At 38.5% G+C, this 16,627-nt stretch overlaps 1 protein-coding gene across 1 annotated transcript in view; it reads right to left on the bottom strand.

Annotated features, from left to right (window-relative positions):
- The window catches only part of Adgrv1 (adhesion G protein-coupled receptor V1), a 447,493-nt gene that overhangs the window by 293,787 nt on the left and 137,079 nt on the right, over positions 1 to 16,627 (bottom strand). Inside the window, exons 65-71 of the mRNA XM_013015810.1 lie at positions 15,493 to 15,694; positions 14,787 to 15,006; positions 11,817 to 12,056; positions 10,997 to 11,146; positions 8,293 to 8,766; positions 3,865 to 4,008; positions 1,665 to 1,839 (exon numbers count right to left, since the gene is read on the bottom strand). Coding sequence (XP_012871264.1) covers positions 1,665 to 1,839; positions 3,865 to 4,008; positions 8,293 to 8,766; positions 10,997 to 11,146; positions 11,817 to 12,056; positions 14,787 to 15,006; positions 15,493 to 15,694 — 1,605 coding nt within the window. The remainder of the gene's footprint in view (positions 1 to 1,664; positions 1,840 to 3,864; positions 4,009 to 8,292; positions 8,767 to 10,996; positions 11,147 to 11,816; positions 12,057 to 14,786; positions 15,007 to 15,492; positions 15,695 to 16,627) is intronic.

Consider the following 16,627-nt stretch of genomic DNA (forward strand, 5'->3'; position numbering starts at 1 on the left):
ACTTGTCTTTTATCTGAATTCTAGCCAAATCATTTTTTAGTGATGTATACTGATATAGTTTGGGAAAAATACCATAATATATACATTATACTTTAGATTACTTCAAGGTCAAACATATGAAAAAATGTATAATACAACAAGTTATTCTCAGAGAGTTCATGGAGATTTATTATATTTAATTTTCTTTAGATTTAAAAATTTATTATAATAGGTCAAAAATGAATCAATCCTATTTGAGAATACAAATTAGTTGTTTGAGAATTGTTATTATTTTTATCAAGTTATTAAAAATTCACTAAAACTTTTGAAAATAAATTCCATATGTAAGCATAAAATCACATACACATGCATAAAAAATCATAAACATATATCACAATCAGTTGCTAATACAAAAAAATCAAAACTGGCATAGAACCAAGTATATCACCCAAAATGTCAGGCCAGAGAAATAACAAATAAGCTACTGCAGAAAAAAAAGACTAAAAACTTAAAAAAGATAATGAAATATCTTTAGGAGATGTGCCAAAAAGAAAGTACAGTCATCAATGTCAATTGTGTATTAGGTCAGGGTCTCTGTGAAATGGCTGCAGAACCTGACTTGTAAAGGTGTGTTTTACAATCCATCATGCAAATCCACTGTACATGTACTGAACTTCCAACTGGGATAGAAGCTGTCATAACAAGGACACTTTGATGAACCCTAGCCTCCACATTCATGTTCTAAGGGACTTCCGTTTTTCCATTCAATAGTTTCCTAAAAACCTGAGGAAAATGAAAATCCCTCCGTCCTCACTGAGAGACTGTACCTCTCACTTCTTACACAGAACTCATTAGATTTGGGATTGGCAGGAAATAGCATTTACATGGTAACCATGGGGCCTGTAAATAAGGAAGGGGAACTGCAGCTGTCACACCATGAAGCCATGAAGAGTGCTTTACCACTGCTACCACATAAGCTGTGTAGCCATCTAGGATTTGCATCTCACTCACTAAAAAAAAAAGCATCATTTTAAAAAGAAAATTGATTGAATAGCTCCTGCCCCAGAAATATTCAAGTGACTATGTAAATGATCTGTGTTTTCTTTTTTTGATGCTAGTCCTGGGCTCAGTACTCTAACCACAGCTCCATTTCTGGCTTCTTATTCCTCTTCTTCTTCTTCTTTTTTTTTGCAGGGCGGGGGAGGAAATGGTGGGAGGAGTAGTTTAGTGGAGATAAGAGTCTCTCAGACTTTCCTTCCCTGGACTGGCTTCAAACTGCGATTCTCAAATCTCATCCTCCTGAGTGTAATTAGGATTACAAATGTGAGCTACCAGGATCCAGCTTAGTCTGCCATTTTTATTTCTTTATGGTGCAAATAATGTTTTTAAATTACTTTCAACAAACTTTTAATGTAATGGTAGACTAATCTGCATGATGCTCTCTATTTTGACATACATAAGTTTGAATGAAACAAATGTTTCCCCCTTCTCCCCAAGTAGCCTGAACAACTCTGATTATGTAAGTCTTGGAGTACTATTTAAAATTTGGGAGCATTTTTATTAATTATGAGATTAACTATGTTCAATATGAAAGAATTTAAAGTTTTTATTAAATATTAAGGATGGATGAGCTAAGAAAATGGCCAATCAGCCCTATTGGCTGATCTTGAAAAACTACTACTCACCCAGCACCGGGGTCATGTTGCCAACAACAACAAGTTCAGGGATTTCTACCCCAGGGGCATATCCAGAAGTCCAGGCCACTGAGAGAGGGCCATATGTGCCTCTCCTAGAAACTGTCACTTGGCTTGTGCCAGTAGCAATGTCCATGAGTGGAAAAGCAGTGAATTCAAATCCAACCTGAGGAAAAAAATGCTTAGAGTATTTTGCTTCTGAATTAAATTTTTTGGTTCTGAAGAATGGGTTGAACATTGACTTTTCTTGTTTTATGATGTTCAATTAAAGAGAAATGCTTACAGATGACATCTGAAATTTAAGAATTTATTCAACTTTTCTATTTTAGACTAGGCACTATAGCATTCTCTTGCTAAAATGAACAATGAACAATACCTAAGAAAAACGATATCTAACAATATCTAAAGAGATTATGATTAAATGAAAACGAAATTTTCAAATAATATTTTAAGGTAAAATTTTATCAGCACTTTAAGATTTATCTTCTCTTTCAAAATTGCAATGACATAGTGCAGAAAAGTATGGAAGGGTGCCCCAAGATATCTTACAAAAGGAAAAACAACAATGAGAACTCTAATTTGATAGCAGTCTAGAATCAATTAGCGAAGCTTCTGCAAAGCAGATATCAAAAAGCCCTAGGTGAGCCCTTCACAGAAACATGCAAGCACATACACATGCACATACACATGCACACACACACTATACAAATACTATGGTGTAGCACAGAGACTGCATCACAAACCTGATTGGCTCTGACCCTGCCCTGTGGAATGGCACAGTGTTGATATGATACACATGGATTAGAGCAGGAAATACTTCACTGCTTCACCTGAATCATTTGCAATAAAGGATTCTCCTTTCCACTAAGTAAGACAATACCATTTCAAAGAACAAGAAGAAATACTGAAAGGTTCTGTTTAATGCTGGTAGATTCTACTTTAGGACACAAAGCCAACTTACTTCCTGGGGAGAAGATGCCCAGCAAGAAGCAGCTGAAAAGCAACACTGATTGTCCTGAAGGATATCTGCCACCATTCCTACACAGAATCCTTGTCAGCATCTTGGGTCAATTCACCATGGCCATTTGAGCTACCATGAGGGAATCATATCTCACAGGAGCTTCAAACATGTTATGTCTGTCACAGCAGTATCCCTGCCCTTTTCTTATATGTACAGAATGGGCTGTAAGGAAGTCAAAACCCAATAGCTTATTCTTTACTTTCTATCCTTCCTGCAATGAACTCAGAAGTCTCAAAAACTCTGAGTCACCACTGACATTTATCTATGATAGCACAGACTTGCTGCAATAAATCAAAGCTTAGATGTTTACAATAAAAGTGTAGTTAATAAATGAAAATGTCTGAAATGCTCCTTATGTTTCATTTTTACTTTAAATTAGGATGCAGGTAGACCCATTGCAACAATGAGATGGTCGAAAAATGAACTTTACTTTGGGGTGGGGAAGGGGGGGGTAGGGGGATGGAGATATGGGTGGAGGGGGTGGGATATGGGAAGGGATAGGAAAGGGAAACAAAGGAGGAAGCAACAATGCTTGATAAGAAATGTACTCATTGGGCTGGGAAGGTGGCTCAGTGGTAGAGCGCTTGCCTTGCATGCATGAGGCCCTGGATTCTATTCCTCAGCACCACATAAGCAAAAAGAAAAAAAGCCGGAAGTGGTGCAGTGGCTCTAGTGGTAGAGCGCTAGCCTTGAGCTGAAGAGCTGAGGGACAGCGCCCAGGCCCAGAATTCAGGCCCCATGACTGGACCCCCCCAAAAATGTACTCATTATCTTGCCATTTAATTGTAACCCCTCTGTATGGTATTTTCACAATAAAAAAAATAATAATTAAAAAATGGCCTAGCATGGATACCTCAGAATTAAGTATTTCTTATCGAGATCTGAAAATTATGAGTTTAGGTGATTATCACTTTAAAAAAAATCCTGTATCTAGCAGTTTCCAAGACTGAAATCTTGTATGACTCTAAAAAGAAAATGTATTTTCCAACTAATGTTGAAACAAATTATTTTTATATAGTGTGTCTATTATGCCTACTTTGATATTCACAGGCGTACCAAAATTTAAGAACGCGGTTAATCTTAAGAAATTTGTTCTCCAACAATTTAATACTTTTCATATAAACTGCCCTCTGGGGGATTGATGAGAGTAACACACCCCATGCCAATTACCTGGGAGTTGGCAGCTTCCTCTGGGATGGGAAGGCCAGCTGACTTTGCTTCCTGGAGAATTGTTGGCATGCCATAGACACGTCCACTCACCAGCATCACCGCTTCCAGATGCAAGGTGAAATTAGAGCCCAGTGAGAGGAAGATCTATAAAGAAACAGTATCAAAGGTTGCATTTAGTAGTAATAATTTTCACAGGAAAATGAAGGCATGTGCCCTGAACTGCTAGCACACTCCCTGAGGTGCCTCAACAAGCAAGCGGCTTCATCAGTCTTTTACCCTGGTCTTAAAACAATCTACTAGTTTGTAGCATGAGGTGAGGAGCAGGAATTAGGGAGTATGACAAATGTGCACACAAACGTGTACACAAAGGTGCACTATTTCTGCCAAAATGGCCTCAAGAATGACAGGAATCATGCGCGCACAGCCAGGAGGGCTTAAGTGTCACAGGAACAGAAAGAGCACACTGGTGAAATGTCGCCTCCCATAACCCCACAAAGCCCACTTCCTTTTCTCTACATGAAGCAACAACTGGTAACCAGTATCAGTTACTCAATATGGATAGTGACTTAGTTGTCCTAATTATTTGAACACTTGGGGTAAACAAAAAATCACTGAGGAAAACTTTAGAATCAAACAAAGTAGGGGGGAAAAAACTCCTGAAATAACATTCGTGTATGAAACAAAAAGCATTTTTGCAACGTATTATTTTCCCATAGAAACATTGCTATCAGTAATGATTATCTGATTATCCCCAAAGTTATCCTCAAACCTGAAATAGTCCTACCATGTCTGTATCTCTATTGAAAGCAAAGGCAACTCATTCTATCAAATATCTTCTTCTAAAACTTAATGGATTTCCATGTCTATTCCGTCCACCAATGCACATAACTTGTACAAATGATATGTAACATGAGAAAATAGGTATTTCATTCTTGCAAAATAGCATTTATTAAAAATGAATTTCAAGTCAAATGCTAAGGGAACAAGTCATAAACAGAACTGTCACTTCAGGCATGGGCATCTCAACCCTCCTATATTCCTCATCCCTACCCCAGCAAGTCACTGGCTGAGCAGCTAGTGCTGCAGAAGAATGAAGGATCAGTTATCTATTCAAAGCACTCCATAGCTTCTCTTTTCCCATGTGGCACCTCCACTCATGGGACAAATAAGCACACACAGACTTGTGTGATGGGACAGATCCACAAGGTAATGAACATTAAAGTTGAACGTGAGTCACTACAGATTGGAGGAATAGCCAGTTGGCCTACAGAAGAGGCATTCTACGGATATTCAAAGAACTTGAAAGTTTCCAGTAATACTTCACATTCTTTTTCTAGTTCTATGACCCAACATTGCTCCTGGACTCATTATTCATTTACCTAACATAACTCATTTTATGTATTTCCCATCAAGAATCTATGGTCCCTTAATACTCTATGCACATCCCACAGTACTCTAAGCACTTCTGGCACTGCTTACCCACATACTTTTATAATTGGAGGCCAATGGACCTTCTCCTCTAACACCAAAAGCACGTAACAACAGGAATTGTGACTTGTCCCTCTCTGTTCCTACTGAACGTCTCACAAGGACAGCACAGTGTAAATGCTCAACAAATGTCCCAGTCACAAATGCACACATCCTCCTGTATTCTGATTTATATCCTTCTAAGCCTTGACTTGTCCCTTTCACTTTTTACTGCCAGTGTGCACCTCATACAAGAATCCAAGACTCAGCCAAGTGTGGCAACAGTTTACAATCCAAGTCAAGAGCCTAGTGCAAAACCTACTTCAGGAGTCTTTTATATTGTAGAGCTTGACAGATCCTTCCCTTGCTTCAACGATCCTCCAGAAGGTTAGAGGCCACAGCACAGGGATTATGTACATGCATGGCTTTGGGTGTTCTTGGCGACTGACCTGTCCTAACTCCTAAGCTTCACCCATGAAAATAGAGAAAGGAGAACTATAATGTAAACTCATGACTAATATGTTTATCTTCAAAAAGCAGTGTTATATAGCCAGAGTGGGTACCTCAGGGGAAAAAAATCCTAATTTTGGTTTATAAGTATGTCACACTTTGTCCCAAACAGTTATCTTGGAATACTAACTTAGCAATACCTAGTACTCTAGCTAGGCCTTGGTTTTCCACATCTTGCAATGTGTAAGAAAAGAAACAGATGCATATTAAAATTTGTGAAGAAAAAATGTTGGGGGAAGTTTTGTCCTAATAAACTTATTACTTTCTGTTGAAAATAGAAATCATAAAAGCAATTAAATAGACATTCCAAAGCCTTCAATGTAAATGCATAGCTAATACATATAGTTTTAGGAATGCCAAGTACTTTTCAAATTAAACGGTGAAACTTTCCATATGAAAGAAAAAGCAACCTCCTATCCTACAAAATATCCCCAAACACAAATAGAAGCCTGAGGCAGAGCAAGCAAGGTAGTTCCTATAACATACGTATTTCATTTTTCCTTCCCATGACCTGAAAGAAATTTTGTTCTGCATGCATCTTTCCAAAAAACAATAGATTGCAATCCAGACTTCTCTGTGAGGAAACTGATTGCCAAACCCAACCTTGATATAAAAGGAAACACATCTACTCCTTGAATACTTAAAGGTATGACACACAGCGTTCCCCAGCAGATTATGATTTGAATATGTTCAGAACACGCTGCTATGAATGCATGGGAATATATGTGAAATTATATAATGTAAGCACACTGTATTTTGGTTTTGTTTGGCTCTGTTGAGATAAGGTCTTTCAGGTAGCCCAGATCTTCTAATTTGTACATGAGGACTTAATACAATGATACTATGGCTGCCTTAATGCTTCTTTATTCTGTGCCCTTTGCTACAGTCTTGATAATATTAAGACATAGATATAGAGTTTAGAGACTACTAAACCAGGGTGATGGTATTGAGTCAGTTTCCCAGAGAACCATAGGAGTATAGGAATAAATCTGAGATAAGGACATCCCTATTAAATATCAAATAAAGACTTAGGTGAACAAAAAACCAGAATATTGCTTAGTAAGTAGAATTTCCTACATGATAGGCATGCTGTCTACTCTTGATTTGTTTTACCATAAATGTATTGAATCTTAGATTTAAAAAGTCTTAGAGAACTACTTATTTTTAGTGCTGGGACTGAAGATTAAACTTAGGGTTTCATGCTCTTGATGTGTTTCTTGTTCATAGCTGGTGTTCTGCCACTTGAGCCATAACTCTAGTCTGGCATTTTGCTGGCAATCAGTGATAGAGTTTTATGGACTATTCTAGTTGGGCTGATTTTGAATCATGAGCCTCCATATCTCAGCTTCCTGAGACTAGCTAAGTTTACAGGTGTGAGCCATCAGCACTTAACCTCTATTAGTATTTTAGGAGGGTTCTGTCCCATTACTTTTTGACAATATTGTGACTAGATCTAAAAAAACAACTGTACATAAATTATCTCTGTTTATGTTAGTGCTTGCTCGGTCTATAGCTGAAGGTCTATAGCAAGAAGCACTCATTCTATTGAGTCCACAGTTCTCCTTCAATCACCCCTGAACATTATCACCAATCTTTGGGGAAGGAAAAAGCACCTGAGGCAAAATGAAAGGTGCCTTGCTTTGGGGCGCTAGTGCTTTCTTAGCTACCAACACTGACACCATACCTCTCTGAGAACAGCAACAATGCTTAGCTTTCTGTGGAAACGATCTGGGTGTTTCTAAAAGGCTTCAAATCTCCACACTTCGCCATCCCTCCAGATTAGCAATGTACCTTGCAGATTTTTTTCTAAGGTGGCTTCAATTTGATACTTCCGGGTAATCTTTCTCAATGATAAGATAAATTAATCCTCAGAAATAATGTCATAAACACTGAAATATATTAGCTTCTCTTCTAACAGAGAAAATCATAGGGTATGTACCATTTGGGAGAACATTAAGAAAAAACAATTTCTTGACTCACTATTCTGGAGTTCTGAGAAACAGTATTTGAGGTATCTACTTGAGCCACAGGAAACTTGTGTGTATATACCCCACCCCCACCTCATGTTGGCAGAGCAGTTTAATGCTCTATCCCCTACCTACCATCCCAGAAAATCATAGTTAGTTTCCAGGAGCCAAACATTCAAGAACAGAAGGAGGTATGGATCTCTGTATTTAAGCACTGGAAGTAATCCCATTGCACTCCCTTGAAATTCGTAAGTACTAAATATGTGCTTGATATAATCTGGACAAAACTACATTTCTATCTGGATGTGGAATCTACTTACTCACTTAGATTCTGTGAAGGGATTATCCAGTAGTTACCAGGCATTTCTTTAGGCATTTTTCATGGTTCATTTGAATACCCAAATAAGACTTGCATCTGATCATAAGGAAAAACAAAGGAGCACTACTAGAATGGGTGACCCAGAAGTTGATCAACACCACAAACCTGACTCTTGATGGGCACTGTGTCCACTTTGTATCTAGTACCATCTCTGACCACCAGCTGCCCCTCCATATTTTCAGGGGCGATTACTTCTTCTTTATCATCGGATGATATTCGAAATATAACCGCTACATCTCCGAATGTTCCAGCAAGCCTGGTTACATTGATTTGGATGGATCTGATAAAGTTCTTCCCAATGAGAATGGATTGATGATTTGGACGCAGAGCAAATACACCATGCGGGTCATCATTTGCAGACACAGAGAACCACGTGATACATTTCTCCTGATCCAGTTTCCCTCCTCCCTCCACAGAAACAAGCTGGACCACACAGGCTTCCTCGATCTCAGGGGTGTCGTCTGGCAACAAGTAAACATCAAAGCTTGCTTCACTCTCTCCATCAGCCATGGTGAAAAACCCATTTGTGGATAAGAAGTCTCCAGTGATGTCAAAGTCACTACTTAATTCCCAGTAAATCTAAAATAAAAGTGAAAAGAATCCAAGAAAGTTATTTAACAGGATATATGAATCCCCAACCCTTTAGAATGTTTTTGCCTCTAAGATACACAAAGGGAAGTTTTATTTACACCTTTATATATGTATATGTATGTGAATATATATGTATGTATGTATTTGTGTGTGTGTATATATATATATATATATATATATATATATATATATATATATATAGTCAGTCTGGGGCTTGAACTTGGGGCCTCGGTGCTGTCCCTAAGCTTCTTTTGCCCAAGGCTAACATTCCACCATTTGAGCCACAGCTCCAATTCCAGTTTTTCTGAATAGTTTGTTGGAGGTAAGAGCCTGATGGACTTTTCTGTGTGGCCTGGCTTTGAACAACTATCCTCAGATTTCAGCTTCCTGAGTAGCTAGGATTACAAGTGTAAGCAACTTGCACCGATCTGTGTGCCTTGCTATGCGCAAAGCCAATTCTCCATGTGTGCATTAGCTTGGAAAGTATTTTAACCCCACCAAATTCTCACATACAATATACAGGACAAGACTATTTAAAAGATAATCTTATTATTTCACCTATTTCTAAAGTAATTGGTCAACTTAAAGGACAAAGAGAAACAACTAACTTGAATATTCTTAATTCCACAAATACATTCATCTTTAGTTATTCAAATATTATTGGAAGATAAAAACTACATGGAAAGTTTGATGTTTGGCATTTTAATTTGTTTTTGGCTATTTTTAGTAAAATAGAATCCCTAAATGTTAACAGAAGATTTCATCATTCATTTCTCCAGAACATATAATTTCAGGTGAAGAAATCATGGTAAATCTTTAGTACAGGAAGAAAGGTCTTTTGTGGGGGAAAATTTCAAAGTCTGTTTTTCTAACAAATGGTTAAAAAATCGTGTTTTTCCTGAGAAATGATTTGACCCATCAACAAAATACCAGTGGAACTTTCACAAGCATCCTCAATCTCCACCAATATATGCATAATTTCAACATCCTTTAAAAACTTGCAGCTGGGTACCAGTGGCTCACGCCTGTAATCCTAGCTACTCGGGAGGCTGAGATCTGAGGATTTAGGTTCAAAGCCAGCCCAGGCAGGAATGGTCTCTGAGACTCTTATCTCCAATTAACCACCCCCAAACTGAAAGTGGTACTATGGTTTAAGTGGTAGAATGCTAGCCTTGGTCTGAAGAGTTGAGGGACAGTGCCCAGGCCAGAGTTCAAGCCCCACAACCGACAAAAAAAAAAAAAGCAAAAACAAAAAACACCTGCTAAAAGGAAATTTTCTATCAAAAAATAAAGCCCAGAAGAATTCAAGAAGTAATTTACAAAGGTCACTAAGGAGCTTAGGTAGGGAAAACTTCATGTAGTAGCAAGCAGTTATCTAGTCTTTAGTGATTCAATGTAAGAAAGGGCTTTGTAAGTAACTCTAACAAAACTTAGATGACAAACGTTGATGCTGGTAGAAAGCTAAGTGATCTTTTTCTTTTTGACCTTTTTTCACTTTTTATTTTTATTGTTATTATAAAAATGATATACAGAGGTGTTAGTTGCATAAGTCAGGCAATAAATACGTTTCTTTTTGGACAATGTCACCCTTGCCTTGCTCTCTCCCAGTTGGTCCCTCCTGTCCACACTCACAAGTGGTATAGTTCATTTTCCACATAGTGTCTGGTGAGTACCACTGCTGCATTAATTCACGTCTTGTCCCTTCATTCTTTTTTTCACTTTTATCTTGTGCCATGCAGATATCCCTGGCTATACATGAGGGATTGATTTCAGAACCTTTTACCTCCAAGCTAAATGATCTTAAATGTGGGCTCTCATTATTTTCGCTAAAAATTCAGTGGCTTAGATTTATAAAATATATAAGTATGTATATAGCTAATTAGAAAATGGAGAGTTTTTATACTCCTCTCAACCACCTTCATTAGGCAAATGGATTCTCTACATAGAAAAACCATGAGCCAGGTGTCTTGGCTCACTCCTGTAATCCTAGCTAACCAAGATGCTGAAATCTGAGGATCATAGTTCGAACCCCATCCAGACAGGAAACTCCATTAGACTCTTTTTTCCAGTTATCAGCAAAAAGCCAGAAATGGAGCTGTGACTCAAGTGGTAGAGTATTACCTTTGAGCAAAAGAATTCAGGGACAGCACCTGAGTTCAAGTCCCATAGCTGGAACACAAAAAGAAAAAAGAAAAAGAAAAAAAAATAAAAATAATACCTTAATCTCACCCAAGGTGCCTTGGACTCTTTTGACAAATAGTGTGATGACAAGGGGCCCATCTTCTGCCAGTGGCTCTGTGTAGATCTTCTTAGATAAAGACACAGGAGCAAAATGCACAATTCCATTGGGGTCACCAAACTTTTGTATCTAAAAACCATTAACCGAGAGCATAGTAAGCAGGATTTGCACAGCTATGATTAAATGATAACATGTTAACACACAATTAAGCTGAGGGAACGGAGACATGAAATGGATATCATCTGCCTAGCTACTCAGATGTTTTATAACTTCATTACTGCACTTACTACTGCCCAAAACAATTGAGTTCCTATTTTACAAAGATAAAAGGAATAAGTAGAAAACTACAACGGTAGAACTCCCAAAAAAACACGTTAAAGCATGACTTTTGCTTTATTTGTCTTGTTTTCTACATTTAATTGGTTAATTGTCCCCAAGTTACTTTTGTGAGCTATGATTGCAGGTAAATAGAGGCAACAAAGCCCTATCATTGTTAATATTATACAATTGTAAATATTATGCCCCTTTTCTACCAAGGCTAGATATGCCCCAAAGTTCAAATTTTCTCCAATATTGTAAAAAAGTATTCATCACACTATTCAAACTTAAAAAAAATAAACAAGATTATAAAATGAACTACCACAAAAAGTGAGAAAGTTTGACCTGTAGTAGTTATGATTTCACATGGCTTTGAGTATTTTTAAGTTAACATATGCGTGTAGAGTTTCAAATAGCATAAATGTATTTCCTGATAGCGCTTTAATTCCAAAATCTTATGAGAAAGAAGTGTCAGACTTACTGTTAATGTAACATCTTTAGCTCTGGAGTCCAATGTAGCTTTTCCTTTCACAACTGTAAGTTGAATTGTGAAAGTCTTTTCAACTTCAATTTCATCATGAGGATAGACAGTCAGGATTATGGTTCTCACTCCACCTTCTCCCTCTTCAAAATAAAAGGTGCCATTCACTGGCTCTGCAAAGTCACCGCTCTGGAGCAGTAAACCTTCTTCAGAATCGGGTCTTACTATCTCCCAGTTCACCTGCAGGGGGGTTATTTTTGTTTCTTTAATATAGGAAATTAATTTTAGGCAAATAATTATTACAGTGTATGGAGTATTGAAAGCATACATCCATATAGAATTAATCTAAGAATCCTGTTTTATCTCCTTTTTATTAAAAATTGTATTTGTTGAAATCATAATATGAACTTTGTCTCTTTAGAATATCAATTTTATGGATAAAACTAACAAGACAAGCACATTGACACACACACACACACACACACACACACACACACACACACACACATTAGTGGCTCATGCCTGTAATAGAAGATACTCAGGATATAGAAATTGAGAGGATAATGTTTGGAGGCCAGCCTGGGTTAAAAAACCCATCTGAGTAATAAGGCTAGATGTGGTGATTCACTCTTGTAATCCTAAGTATAAAAGAGGTGTATGGGAGGCATAGGTGGAAGGATCACAGTATGAGATCTGTCTCAGGCAAAAACCGAGACAGTCCAAAAATTTGTTAAACAACATGAGCCAAGCAAAAATAGTAGAGTCTATCACATGTAAGCCTCTGAGTTCAAGCCCCAGTAACAACAATATGCAACTGTGTTAGGGAAATATAGACATTTTTAAAGTTTATGTCCTGTCCCGTGGCATGCCCCAACTCCTGCCAATCAAAGTGCCCTGGCATAAGACCATAAAACTATGCAAACTATGCAAAAAATGCGGCTGAGTGTACAGTCTTTTCTAAATATGCCCAATTTCCTACTGAAAGAGGAACAGAAAATGTCATGACCTGTCGTAAGAAATAAACGTTCATTTTATAATGAATGTACTGTCAGATTTCTACAGTCCAAAATGCATGTTTCCCCTGTCATCGATGAAAGAAAACTGGCCACTTAGTTGTTTCACTTGTGCCTTGCTCTTTCAAACACAGCACGGGACCCACAGCCTGGTGTCCTTCTTCCTGAAACCCTGTGTACTGTCTCTCTTGGCTTATGTGATATCCATGTGACACATGCTTTCCTGATTCTTTTTCTGTACTTCCTGTCATTCCAATACGCCAGGAAGCCAGGGCTCAGCTGAGCAGCCTTCTCATCTCTGTCTACACACTGAGTTCTTGTGCCTTCACATGCCTGCCTCCTGGGTCCCACAGCTGTGCTCATAGCCCTGGTCACTCCCAACACGCCCCACACATCCCTGGTCAGCTTGGCTTCTCCACTGGTACATCTAACAGGATGGCAAACAAACTTGGCCAAAGAAGAACTCTTGCTTTTGCCCTTCACCCCTCCAGGCATTTGAACCTCAGAAATCAGTACAGTGACTTCTCAGCATGACTTCTCACAATGATCTAGAATTGATGACTATTTTCCTTTGCTTCCAGGTTTAGCCAAATGAAATTTTCTTCCAAATTATACTCAATGTCCCTATACTTCTGGCTCTCTATTGGCTCAGCCACCCAGGTTTTAATAGAGGGCATAGTGCCTGCCTGTCTCCACACTGCTCCACCTGCTCCCAGGCAAGCCCTTTTACCTCATAGTAGCTCAGGGAAGCTACTAAAGATGTATGCTCCTGTTAATCTCCCTAACAGAACCCAGTTTGCATTCAGCATAGTCTTTAACCTGACTTAAGTGCTCCATGTGCTGGGCGCCAGTGGCTCATACCTGTAATCCTAGCTACTCAGGAGGCTGAGATCTGAGGATTGAGGTTCAAAGCCAGCCTGGGCAGGAAAGTCTGTGAGACTCTTATCTCCAATAAGCAACTAGAAAACCGGAAGTGGTGCTGTGGCTCAAGTGGTAGAGCTCTCGCCTTGAGCTGAAGAGAGCAAGGACAATGCCCAAGCCCAGAGTTCAAGCCCCACAACTGACAAAAAAAAAAAAAAAAAGAGTTCCATGTGAGCTTGATGTGAGTGTAATCATAGCCACTCAAGAAGCTGAGATCTGAGGATTGCGGGTTCAAAGCCAACCTGGACAGGAAAGACCATGAGACTCTTATCTCCAATTAACCACCAGAAAAAATGGAAGTGCAGCTGTGGTTCCAAGTGGTAGAGCACTAGTCTTGAGCAAAAGAACTCAGGGATAGTGTGCAGGCCCTGAGTTCAAGTCCCAGGACCAGAAAAAAGAAAGAGTTCCATATGTCCAAACACCCACTGTGCCCTCAAATCTGGCTTGTATATTACCCATCACTTCAAATACACCCACCCCTTAGGCCTCTCCTGCCCCAAACATATCAGGCCTTCATGGTTCTAGTTACTCTGCTTACAGTTTAACTGCTAACCCTTACCTGCTATTCCCCCAGCAGCTAGCACATTACCCACAATCAGGTCTTCCAGTTTTATGAGTAATCATGGAGCAGATTATGGTTACCACACTCACACTCATCTTATTTGTTCCCTGTTAAAGTCTTTTTACTAAAATGAGCGATGTTAGAACAGAGACTAGCTCTGTCTAGTTCACAAATGAGTTCTCCATGCCCTAGAACAAGGGTAGGCACACAGAAATCATTCCATCCATACTTGCTAAACTGGCTAATTTTACCAGAATAATTTGCTCAATTTCAGACTTGCTCTAAAACATTCCCTAAGCACAGACTTGTGCCTCGTACCCTTCTATGGACTTCATCAGCCTCACAGGTCACTTTTCACTCTTAAGATAATGAACAAATACCACTCATTGTGAATAAATCTATTTGAGGAATAAGGAAATACACCATCAAACAGTTTATCAAGGATTAACCTTTAAAATACAGGAAGAAGTCTACCTGGATATTTCCCAAGAGTCCTGCAGTCCTCTCCAGCATCAAGGATAAAATCATCGTGGAATTGGAGTTAGGAATCGAGATTTTGCTTTGATTGAGAAACCGAACAATGCCAAACGAAGAGTCACTCTCGGCAATGGTTATTTTGCTCACAAGGTGGCGCCCGAGGACCGCTCCACCAGTAGCCCCAGTGAGGAGAATTTCAATTGCTTCTTCAAATTCACTGCATTGCAAGAAGCAGTTCTGTGAGTCTAAACATATTAAAAATGCTTCTAAAGTCCAAATAACAACTCATTTTCCAAATTGGTCATACATATTCATACGACAGTCACCCAGCAACTGGTAAGGAGAGGTGCTGAGCAGAAAGCCTAATATAGACATCATAACCACATAACCCCGGATAACTGCCACACAACCCCTCTTACTCACAGCTCAGAGCCCAAGGGGGTGAACCAGTGAGCCCAAGGGGGTGAACCAAAGATGCTTTCATATTGAGACTAGATTTTTGAACAACATAACTTATTTCCTCTCTTTGAAACAAAATGACATCTACATCTAGGAGTTCCTTAGCACTTCTCTTCCTTCCTCAGTTTACCCCCAGTCTTTTTCCTCTGTCATGAAATGACATGATATGAAATACACCTACTGTCAACACTACAACATCCCTGCTTTTCCTATGGACACACACACTGGTTCCTGTGCTACCAACCTCTCATCGTCATCAGTGATGGAGACATGTATAAAACTTAAGTTCTGCCCATGTTGGAAGGTAGCAGAGCTGCCATGCAATGTGTAATCCACTCCTCCAGGAAGAGCAGACGCACTCTGAGAGATGAAGTCAGCTGTCACTCGGCCGTAAGTTCCACGCAGCCTCCGCACCGGGATGGCAACCATCCCCACATCTTCCTCCACTGCAACAGAAATGGAGGACTCACTGAAGTGCCAGAGAGAGCGATCGGCTTTCATAACCTTCAGCCAGACTAAACCTAGCATTGAAAGATGACCATGCTCATTTTTTCTATAGGTCAGTGAATTTTTCATGTTTTTTTATAAAAGAAAGAATATGCTTTATCAGATGTGAAAAGTTACAGTGATTAGTGGAGGAATTAAAACAACCTACTGAATCATTAGCATAGATATTCTTCTTTTATTTGCTGCACCAATAATTGATTCTTGCTGACTGAGGTACTTCAGACAGACATGATAAACCCTGCGAGTATGTGGAAAATAAAACATTGTGGATTGTTTCCACACCTCTGTTTGAAATGGCAATAATGTTATTACATTGTATAAATTCTTTAAAAGTCTACATATGCAAATAATTCTACTTATTAGATAAATAAAATCTACTTGTGAATATGAAAACACATAATAAAAAACTGATTTCAATTAAAAAGTTCTTTGAAATACCTGTATTTCTTGGCCTACACTAACCTCTGTATATTAGGATTTCATTTAATAGAGATTACACACTTCTGTTAAATAGTATTAAATTTTAATTATAACTACAAATATGTATTGCCTAAACTCACCCAAACATAGGGAACCAGTCAGGCATCAACAAAGAGTACAAGTCAAAGTTTTATATGTTTCTTGATGCAAAATTATGAACAGGAATGTTACTAGCTATAGATTGAAATTCATAAAACAGTAATACCTTCCAAGCTTCATCCATTAGACAATCATTAGATATCAACTACTAAAGTATTTTCTTAATGCATTTTCAAAATGTTGAGAGAACCAAAAACTGTTGATAGAGGTAACTGACTAATTACAGAAGAAAATGTATTTGTCATAACACTATATTCATATTCTGCATTTGAATAAAATCATTTTCCTTGAAA

The sequence above is a fragment of the Dipodomys ordii genome, unplaced genomic scaffold (assembly GCF_000151885.1).
Source record: "Dipodomys ordii isolate 6190 unplaced genomic scaffold, Dord_2.0 Scaffold28, whole genome shotgun sequence".
NCBI classification, from domain to species: Eukaryota; Metazoa; Chordata; class Mammalia; order Rodentia; family Heteromyidae; genus Dipodomys; species Dipodomys ordii.